This window comes from Paramisgurnus dabryanus, chromosome 15 (genome assembly GCF_030506205.2).
Source record: "Paramisgurnus dabryanus chromosome 15, PD_genome_1.1, whole genome shotgun sequence".
In the NCBI taxonomy this organism is placed as follows: Eukaryota; Metazoa; Chordata; class Actinopteri; order Cypriniformes; family Cobitidae; genus Paramisgurnus; species Paramisgurnus dabryanus.
This window is the reverse complement of record NC_133351.1, coordinates 5,644,312-5,655,631: the sequence shown is the minus strand read 5'-3', so window position 1 is coordinate 5,655,631 and position 11,320 is coordinate 5,644,312. Positions and strand designations below refer to the sequence as shown.

Here is an 11,320-nt window from a genome sequence, read left to right as displayed (position 1 = left end):
GCTAACACATTCACGAGGCGCTGTACAAAGATTAAAAGTGCACGCAGTTAAAAAATATGTTTATTCGTCTAAGTCGAGGTAAGAAAATAGTAAAATATTGAAAAACGGTGGTGTTTTCCTTTAACAGTGTTATTAATTGAAATAAAAAAATTCAAAAGTTGAAGAAAATGTATATTAGTTCAGTAGATTGTAACTCTTTTATGAGGATAATAGATTTAGCAATACTCTTATGAATATATCCTATTATATATTTCATTATTTTCCTGATTTCTCTAGTTTCTTTTTTCTTTTTTCATGTAAAGCTGCTTTGTAACAATGTAACTTTGTAAAAAAATAGTTAATATAAGTAATATTAATTTATTAGAAAAAAAACTGAATAACCATATAGAAAAACATGATGGTTTGGTAGTATATTAAATCAACTTTGCATAAGAAATTTGTATATCCTATTGTACTTTATTTATTTTGCTTTAGTTATTTTTTCAGTCCACGTTTATGTGCCTGTGTCTGTGACAGGTAGCAATAATAAAATGAATTCCAGGTTTGGTCTGGGTACAAAAACAGATAACGAAACAAAAGAAAAGAAAGGCCTGGCATAAATTTGTTGGACAGCAACATTTCTCTCCAGTTGTTAGTTGTTGCCTTGGTGACCTATAGCCCATGACGTCTGCCCGGGTTTCGCGCAAGCGCAGAAGCAGCGGAGCGGTGGATTGTGGGACAGAAAGCTATCGTCAAGGCAACAGCAGAGTTTAGCGACCGGAAATCTGCAGCTAGCATAACACTAACCGAAATAATTCAGTTAAGAAACATAATTTCAACCAAATACCTTTTCACTTTGTTGCCATGAACGATTCAGTGGCCAAAAAGACCCAAGAGACGTTGGGAAAAGTGATCAAAAAACCTCCACTGACAGAAAAACTCCTCGGTAAACCTCCGTTTCGATACTTGCACGACATATTCAGTGAGGTGAGTTATTAAATGCGTTTTTATTATATAATTGCTGTTTTATTTTACTAGCTTTCTTTATATTCAGCCCTAGATGCTTAAAATTCGGTTTATCAAAGCGTGCTAGCTTGCTAAGGTAGCCTGCTCATAATGTCCACATCTTGAAAGAAATAATATAACGTTACTTTATGATATATCAGTCTGTTTGTGTCAGGTCTCTGAACTGTCTCACATTTAAAAGAAATGAGCTTTCATATTTTATGAGATAAAGTCAAGGGGTTTGAATTAGTGTCAGGGTTTTGCTGATGCTGATGATGGCGAAGTTGCAAATAAAAATAACACTTCTTGCAATGAAACGGTGTCATTATTTTTTTCATAAAGACAGCCTGGATTTATTGTGTTTAATAATAGTTAAATTCATAGCTGTTGTTGAGTCATTGGGATGTTTACCTGGTAACTATGCATGCGTTGTCCACATGGTTATGCAAACAAAACTCGAGGGTTTCCAATCTGGGTGTCCAGGATTACAGGCATATACAGACAACATTATGATATACCGGTGGCAGAATATCAGATAACTGGTTTGCAAATTGTATAATGTCTGTTTTTAATTTTCAAAACATTAGTTTTGATTTTGTAATAGGATAATATTCAACTTTAAATCTATTTTTTAAGATAATGTAAGATTAGAAATGGTTCAGTATTAGGTCAGAGAAGAGGACAGGTGAGGAGGCTGTGTTTGAGGTTCAGGTAAGAATAAATAAACAGACACAATCACCACAATCCCTAAAGGTCACACTATCCATCCACAGACAGCGTACCCACCGATGTCCTCATACTTGTCATCTTCTGTAGTTTTATAATAAGGACCACTTACTGTCATTCAATGTTGTCCCAGTCAGACAACTTCTGACATAGCTGTGCTAGTTTTATGTCTCATATATTACTCTAGTCTCTCTCATGTCATTAAACCAGGGCTACAAAACATATCCAAATCACAGAAATATCGCAGATGTGCACGTGGGAATATGCATATCGCAATAGTTTCCAATAATGAAATAATTTTTATATTTTCATAGTATAATAGTCAAAGTTTAAGCAAAGAGACTGGCTTTTGAATGAGTGCTTGTGTATGCTTTAAAGATGATAAGCGATCAAGAAAGAATGTAAAACATGTATGTTTGTTATATATTTATGATTTTTAAGCATATTTTAAAAAGTTAAAATTCATTTTATGTACTTAAAGCATTATCGTATATTGCATATTGTTTATCACATCTTTTTTAAGTTATCACATATTGCGTTTTTCTTCAGTATTGTGCAGCCCTAATTTAAACTCAAATGAATATTTGTAATGTCCTTTTTTTGTAAATGTGAAAAGCGAAATGATGTGTGATCAACCTAAAGTAAATTAAAATATACTGAAACAGGCTACCCTGTCAAGATATTAACATAGATTATAGCAGGGGTCTCCAACATGGTGCCCAAAGCACATTCTATTAATAGTCTCCTTTGTAATATTTATTTATTATATATTTTATATTAGCTTGGCTTGGTTTACGCATGTTAAAATTTTAAACAATACTAAAACATATCAACAAGTAAAATAAAATAAAATCAACAAGTAAAACAAAAAAGTTTTGAATAGACTATAAACAAAAAAGTAACCCTCCAGATTGTTTTATCCATTGTCGTAGCTCTTGCTCACAAAAAGGTGGGAGACCCCTGGTTTATAGTTTATCACGGCTTTGTAAAACAAGGTGTGTGCTTTGCTTTGACACACATTACTGATGAAAATACACATTAATGTGATTTGAGTGTATTTTTTTATTTTTCTAAATTGTTTTGGGTTCTAAAAGATTTCCAGGAGTTGGCAGTAAAATTATGTTTTTCAATTTTTCCAGGTAATTCGTACCACAGGCTTTATGAAGGGCCTTTATGAAGAAGCAGAGATGAAGTCAGATAATGTGAAGGTAAGCTTATTTCAAGTAAATTGTTAAAATGGAAAATGTTAAGCACTTCAAGGTGCACTAAAACCCCATTCACACAGCACTTCGATCTCAGAAAATTTGAAGAGAGGCTTCTGTGTGAACACAAACACATTCTGTAAATGTTCTGGGATCGCTCCTGTAAAAAGGACCTAGTAACATTCACAGAAAGCATTATGCGTGAACAAGAGGTACAAACAATGCCGTAAGGGCCGTGTCATAGTGAGGAAACGCATATCATCGTAACAAGAAGTAATAGTTCAGCTCTTTGAAACAGGGTTTTAAACGCAGATCAACATTGACGTCAAGAAATGACGGCAAACTGGAGTGAAGCAGAGATCAGGGAGCTTGTCACTATCCGCGCTGAAGCTGAGATCATTCACCAGTATGACAGAACAGCGCTCCTTATGATCTTGTCATTATCAAAAATGCATGCGCGCCGCCCTATCTCTTTAATTAATACAGATAGTAAAATTCTTTCAAAAATTTTAGCAAGACGATTAGAGACATTTTTGCCTCTTTTAATTAAGGAAGACCAGACCGGATTTGTGCGCGATCGGCAGTCGTTTACCAACGTGAGACGCCTCCTTGGCATCATCCAATATTGTAACCAGACTAAACAACGAGCTTTGGTAGTTTCTCTTGATGCCGAGAAGGCGTTTGATCGTGTGGAATGGGCTTATTTATTTGAGGTGCTGAGGCGATTTGGGTTGGGAGATGAGTTTGTGAAATGGATTCAAATACTTTATAAGTCACCCCAAGCTGCTGTTTTGACCAACGGCATGCGCTCCCCTGCCTTTAATTTGAACCGTGGAACTCGACAGGGTTGTCCCCTGTCTCCACTTCTTTTTGCTTTGGTTCTTGAACCACTGGCAGAGACTATTCGTAACCATGCTGATGTAGTGGGTATTGAAATTAATAGGGCTAAACATGTGATTGCTTTATATGCCGATGATATTTTATTATTCTTTGCAGAACCTGAGAAGTCGGTGCCAGCTCTCATTAATATAATAGATATTTTTAGTTCTTTCTCAGGCTATAAAATTAATTTTAACAAATCTGAAGCATTACCCCTTGGAGCATTTGGTAATATTAATTTGCCTGATTTTCCATTTAGGTGGTCAATTGAAGGGTTCTGTTATCTGGGAATTTATATATCGGCAAATTTAAATAAGTTATTACATTTCAACATCACCCCCTTGGTAAAAAAAATTAAAGGTGACCTTGATAGATGGATGGATTTACCTTTATCATGGTTGGGTCGAATAGGGTTAATTAAAATGAATATCCTTCCCAGACTATTGTATCCATTACAGATGACGCCACTTTATATTGGCAAGAATATGGTTAAAGATCTAGAAAAGCATTTCTCAAGGTTTATTTGGCACAAAAAGAAACCAAAAATGAAATTTTCTAAGCTACAATTACCAATAGAAGCTGGTGGTCTTGCCTTCCCTAATATACGTTTTTACAATTGGTCCTGTCATGCTAGAATCTTTTTAAATTGGTGTCAGGATATGCACTCTACTATGAATATTGACTCTTTTTTTACTTTGCCATACTCTCCAGCCAGTCTGCTTACTGGTACATTAAGTAAAATCATTCCGAATATGAAAAACAATCCTTTTCTTCAGAATACATTGAAGGTGTGGCGAGATATTTGTAAATTTTTTGGTAAAGATCGCTCCCCAGTCTTGCTGACACCTATCATCAAGAATCAGCAATTTCTTCCTGGTGTGAAGGATAGTCTATTCCAGCAATGGTATGACAATGGAATTAGATTTCTTATTCATTTATTTGATGGTGATATGTTGTTATCTTTTCAGCAGCTGCAAGATAAATTTAATATTCCAAAGCAGCATTTTTTTTGTTATTTACAAATTAGACATTTTATACTAACTAAGATTCCAGATTCCTCTCCTACTGTGTCAAAATCACCAATTGTTGATCTATTAATTCGAGACAATAAATTAAAAAGAGTAATTTCGGTATTTTATACTTTATTTCTTAAGAATGTTGGTGCCAATGTCTCAGCCTTTAAAAACGTGTGGGAGAGAGATTTTGGTGGTGTTCCTGAAAATAAAGAGTGGGAGAAGGCCTTTAAGTATTTTGGCAGTATATTTATTTGTAATAAAGCAAGAGAAACACAGTATAAAATTTTCCATCGTTTGCATTGTACCCCTTACATTCTTAATAAAATTAATTCGCAAAGGTCAGCATTGTGTTCAAAGTGTAAAAGTTGCATTGGCACTTATAGCCATATGTTTTGGTTCTGTCCTTTAATTTCAAGGTTTTGGAGCCAGGTTCAAAGAAGATTACAGATTATATTTGGTTATTCTATATGTAAAGATCCCTGGCTCTTTATTCTAGGTCTAGTACAAAAAAATAACACAATTGCATCAGGGGATTTGATTCTTGCTCAGAAGTTGCTCTTTCTTGCCCGGAGATGTATTTTATTTAATTGGATTAAAGACACACCACCATCAATCCATCAGTGGTTCCAAGAGGTTTATAGAATTCTTCCATTTGAAAGAATTAGTTCATCACTTAAGGGTAATATGGACACCTTTAGATGTATCTGGTCCCCCTTTTTTGACATTTTACCAGACTCAACTAAAAGAACTCTAGAGCTCGGACAGCTAGACATATCTTGAATGTTGTATTGCCTTTTTTATATTTGATGATGTTGCTATACACTACCTGAGGGGTGGGAGGGAGGAGGATTATTATTTTTATTATTATTATTATTTTTTTATTTTCTTTCCCCCCTTTTTTTTTTATGTATTTTTTTTTTTTTTTTTTTTTATGTCTGTTTTTTTTTCTCCCTTTATATGTGTTAATGTGTGTATGTTATTTTTGTTAAAAATTAATAAACATTAAGTAAAAAAAAAAAAAATGCATGCGCGTGGTCACGGCTAATTTGCGAACTTCAGACGCTGTGAAAAAAAGGGCTTAAGTAGATTTTTGTTTTGCTGTTTTTTATTTCCCTAACTTTTATAAAGATACCTTTTACTTAATTGTTTCTTAGAGAAAAGTTAACACAAAAATAGAATTAAAGAAATCACTTTATTTACTTGAAGCATTGTACTTGTCTGTTGCACAGCATTATGGATTCATGTCTAACCTCTTCTCCTTATCCTAACCTAAGATATTTATCATGTCAAAAGGACTCTGTGTGTTTGTGCTGTTTAGGTGTTGACATCGATTAGATACACAGGTGTAACTCAACCCTCTCCATTTAGATAGCGTGCCAATGTCCCACATATCAGTGTGACATGGGGTGTGATAAACCTCCCAGCTAAACGCTTATAGTTGCTTTAACTAGCTACACTCGGATCGGTGTCACTGTGACCCTGTAAGAGAAGCAGGTAACTGTGGGTAAAATGAGGAGGGCACGTCTGATCCTTCTCCAAATGCTGGCCAGTCTCAGAGAGCTGTGGCTTTTGATGTCCTAACATACATAATAAATGCCCTTCCCACACCTGTGTGGTCCAGAGTTTATTTGGGGGTATCCATCACAGATGTATACGTGTTAAACAGAATATTATATTTTTGCAGACTTTGGTTGAGTCTCACAAAAATTATTTGTGGGTTGTATTTCATTACGGTAAATTATAATGAATTACAATTGTTTTTTATCGTAATACACTAACAATTACTGTATTATGGAAAAATAGATTACATGTGAGGTAGAAAAAAAACCATCTGGATGCAAGGGGAATTTGTGGGGAAATAATAAATGTCCTAAAATGGCTTAGTTAATTTACTTTGTGAGAGTCAAACCTTTAGCTTTAGTTATGTAAACACCTTGTCACTGTATACACTGCACTGTAGCTTGTAGATTGATATTAAACACTGCTGAATGTATAAAATCACATCAGCCCACATTAGCGCTCAGGTTGTATTGCCTCTGGGAGCTCATTATTACCTCACCAAGTATAAAACACATTAAATGACAACATGGACAGTTACACTTCATTAGAACCAGCAAAGCAGAAACACAGAAACAAATGGGAGTTTAATGAAGGGGACACATGATCAAGCTTCTGTTGTTGATGATTGATGATATATGTACATAGTTTTATTTAAAGCACAAGGACTACTTTATGTACACATACATCAGTGCAATTAAGCCTAAAGCAACAAAAAACTATGAAAGGTTCTGATAGATTGATGTTCCTGAAACATGATTGTTTTTGTGATGTAAAAGTAGGGATGCACTGATATATTGCAATGGCAGATAAAACCTGTTTTCCCCTATTGGACATTAGCCTATTTTTTAAAGAGCAAGTGAAGAGTTTGGTTCCAAAACGCAATAAATCCATTTTGACTAATTTTGGGATTTCTATACCAAGAAAATGACAAGATGAAACCACTATTTCCTTTTGAAAACTTTCACATAGCATCTTTAGGTTATAATAACATTAAAAATTTAAATCCATAATTTGATTTTCAAAGATTTATTATAAAAAAAGATTTTTTTCTCGCAAAATGGAGAATATTTTTCAAAATGCTATAAATCTAATTAATCAGTATATAAATGTGCATTCATCTTTCCCATGTTATATTCATTAAGTTGACTAGTGGTATACACTGATTAAAAAAATAAAATTAATGGCATTAACCGAAACACTTTGTCATATTAAGAACACTGTCATTGCTGCTGTCATCCTTGGGACGCCGTCGCTAAACTTTTTTGACAGCGATCAAAAAATTTGCCTGTGTGCTTACATTTGTTCCCCGTCACAAAAAAACACCACAGGTTTATTATTATTTTAAAGTATTATTTTGTTTTTGTTTGTTTGTTGATCACCAAGTACAAAGTAGATGAGGAAAACTAGGACTCTGTGTGTATTCAAGTGCTGCCATTATTGTTTACAATGCGTGGAATGGTGCGCTGTGATTTGTTTAGCGGATTTATTGCATTCTACAGAGAAGGAGGACTGGCGTTTATTGTGTTTTGGGAAAAAAAGGAGAAAAGATGACAGAAAATTAAGAATTTACCTTTTAATACTGACCTGATACAAAACTGATTTTGGTGGTAACAAATTTTTTTTTAAATGCTGTTTATCGCGTTTTGGAACCAAACTCTTCAGGTATTATCAGGATTTTACATTTCCTTTGGTGTGTATTAGTATATGTTAACGATATGCTACAAGGTACAAATCCCAAAGTTAACGATGGCGATAGGTGCACTTTAAAAACAGCCAATGATCAGGGCAGATTATATCCTAGCAATCAAAAGGGACGGAAAAATGCATCGGTACTCATACTGTATTATTATTTTGAATTGGGTCTCAATGACAACAGGATCGCAGTTTGTACGCTTTGCACTTCTAGGATTTCATGAAAAAATAATGACGTGATTTGAAACAAAAAGCAAAACTGTCAGTATCTATCCGTATGGATGGATCTCATTCTACGTAATCAATGTGTTGTCACATTGAAGTGATGAAAGCAATCATTATGTTTTGCAGTTACATTCAGCTCTTTAAAATTTAGTTTCTTTCATGTATCCTGCAGGATAAAGACTCAAAAATAGCCTTCCTCCAGAAAGCTATCGATGTGGTGATGCTGGTCAGTGGAGAGCCCTTGGCTGCTAAACCTGCTCGAATCATAGCCGGACATGAACCAGAGAAGACCAACGAGCTTCTGCAAGCCATCGCTAAGTGCTGCCTCAACAAGGTCAGTCCTGCCATTAAAAAGCACTCCGATATGGTACTCCTGTCCTGTAGGATTCACTCAAAGCCATTTAACCAGTGAATGACTCAAGACTAATGATGTCCGAGCGAGGTGTAATTTATAGCCATGTTCGTTTAATTGCACCCTTGAGCTTTTCTGAAAGTTAAGAAGTGACAGCGCCAGTGGAATTATCAAGTGAGCCCAGTGATGCTTATAGGGCAAATAACAGGTGTGAACGTTTTGCTGAGTAATGTTTTTTCCTATGTGTGGGATATTTCACGAGACGGCAAGAGAAAAGACATAAAGACATGGTATGGTACAGTGGTGACAAATGAATGGTTAATGACACACAGAATACATGGCAACCCATGGACTGGAAAATCACTGAGTTTGTCCCATTTTTTTCTGGGTGCAAAGTTTTTGGGCTTGTGCTGATTTGTCTGTCTCTATCTCAGCTCACCAGTGATGACGCTGTTAAAAGGGTGCTAGGAGGAGAAAAGTTGGACCTGAAGGGGAAGCCCAGCACCTCCAGATCTCAAGACAAGGAGAACAGAGAGGGTCGGGAACGCCACAGAGATCGAGAGGAGGTGAGACTTCATTCTGCACTGACAGGTTCAGTCAAACCAGACTTTTCTGTTGCCTTAAATCAATACTCATTCCTCAGCTGCTTTCCTTGAGCTGTCTTTATTGGTAATAACGGCAAAATATTGAAGACACGCAACAATGCCTTTAAAAAATAGTACATCAAATAATTATATGTGTAGACGTTGCTTCCTTTGTTAATTTAAGCCATCAATATTTTGTTTTTATGATGTTTAAACAGACACGGGGCAAGAAGTCAAACCATTTATACAATTTTGAGTTTGCAATTTGTAATTACGGGTTTGAGAGTGATGGGAATGCTTGATTATAGCTTGCTGAAACTTGATTCCGATCAATCGCAAAATATTTTTGTCACGTCTAGCTAAGACACTGTCAAGTTTGCATATTAATATACGTTTATCAGTATTTTAACAACTTAAAGTGTGACACGTTCACACAAAACCATCAGAATGATTAGGAAAATTCATTATATGATGTGTGTTTATAACCATTGAACCATATGAACTATATGAAAAAGATGATAAGGTGTTGTCTCTGCTTTGTCCAGGACAAGAAAGGAATCAAGGAGAGCAGTGGAAGCCGAGAGCAAAACCATTCAGATCAACCAAAAGATCAAGAGAGCCGGAGGGATGATAAAGATAGACGGCGGGACGCAGAGAGGCCCGACAAGGGACGTGAAAGAGACCGGGCGAAAGACAGAGACAAAGACAAGAGCCGTGACCGGGAAAAAGACAAGACCAGGGAGAAAGAGCGTGATAAAGAGAAAGAACGTAACAGGGAGAAGGAGAGAGAAAAAGAGAAAGAAAGAGATAAGAAGAAGGAACGGGAATCTCATAAAGACAGAGATCGTGAGCGCGAGAAACGACGGGAGAGAGAAAGAGAAAAAGAACGAAACGGAGACACAGAGGAGAAGCTGAAGGATAAAGCCGATAGAAAGGTCTGACATTTCAGTTTCCCCTTGTGAATTTACTCACTTTAATGCATTCTAGGTGTATATGAAACCCATCCATTATCAATATAAGGTGTCCATATCAGGGCTCCAGATCAACTTTTTTCACTAGGAGCACAGTGGCCCCCAACTGAAAATTTTAGGGGCGCAAACAGAAAATTTAGGGGCACACACCGTAAATCAACATGCTAACCAAGTATTCACATTTCTACTAATTTCCACTGTATAACTAATAAATACTTTAATGATAGATGCAGAAAGTACAATGTGATGTTTCAAATTCAGTGTCACATTTTATCGGGCACTTTTGGAAAAAAAGGTCAAATTTACCCAACAACACCCATTAATATAAATTTAATCCTTGTCCTAACTTTTTAGGGTCACATCCTGCTCTTGTAGAGTGCCACAGGGATGACGTATTTTTGTATGCAAAAACCGAAAGTGAGTTTGCATTTTAGAACTTCCGGTTCCATTGTCACGAAGTCAATGGTTTTTTTTAATGGGATTTTGGTTAAACTCCATTAATAACTTCTTGGATTAATTTAAGCCCAAGATATTTTCACGTTTTATGACAAAACACACCAGTAATACCCCCACTTCTGCCTTTTTACACTTTTAAAGTTTCTTTTAAAAGGTGGTTGCCAACAAGTTGCTACATGGGACTACAGACTTTGTTGAGGGCTTTAAATGTTAAAAGATCTCAAAAACAGCGTGACATGGGCACAATTCACAACAAACATTCATCCACGGACTATTTCCTTATCATGGCCGTTTCACCCGGTACGCGCAAACGGCGAAAACGCGCGGCTACAGCTTTTCTTGTGTAGTGGAAGCGTTTTGTGCAGAATTTACTGCCAATCTGTTTATCTTCAATGGCGCCTGCCATGAAGAGCCGTGTCCGCAAAAGGAATAGGATTTTGGGAGCACGAGCAAGGCGTGTGGACCAATTCCGCTTCACTTCTGTAACCCCCGTTTTGCCACTTTCCGCACGTCTCCTATTGAAAAAGAACTAAACACTTGCCGTTGCCGCCTACCATGTGAAACGCCCATTATTGAACAGTTGTCTTAAAATGTGTTTGATATGTTTGAAACAGCTGTCGGAAGGTTGGTGGTGATGATGCTGATGTTGAGTGGTATAGTACGCTCATAGGTT

At 36.1% G+C, this 11,320-nt stretch overlaps 1 protein-coding gene across 2 annotated transcripts in view; it reads left to right on the top strand.

Moving 5' to 3' along the window:
- The first annotated feature begins 711 nt into the window (after positions 1–711).
- The window catches only part of traf3ip1 (TNF receptor-associated factor 3 interacting protein 1), a 32,775-nt gene continuing 22,166 nt past the window's right edge, over positions 712–11,320 (top strand). For both annotated transcript variants that reach the window (XM_065252259.2, XM_065252258.2), the window contains exons 1-5: positions 712–966; positions 2,850–2,918; positions 8,457–8,618; positions 9,071–9,202; positions 9,766–10,155. In XM_065252259.2, the coding sequence (XP_065108331.1) occupies positions 844–966; positions 2,850–2,918; positions 8,457–8,618; positions 9,071–9,202; positions 9,766–10,155 (876 nt within the window). In that variant the 5' untranslated portion in view covers positions 712–843. The remainder of the gene's footprint in view (positions 967–2,849; positions 2,919–8,456; positions 8,619–9,070; positions 9,203–9,765; positions 10,156–11,320) is intronic.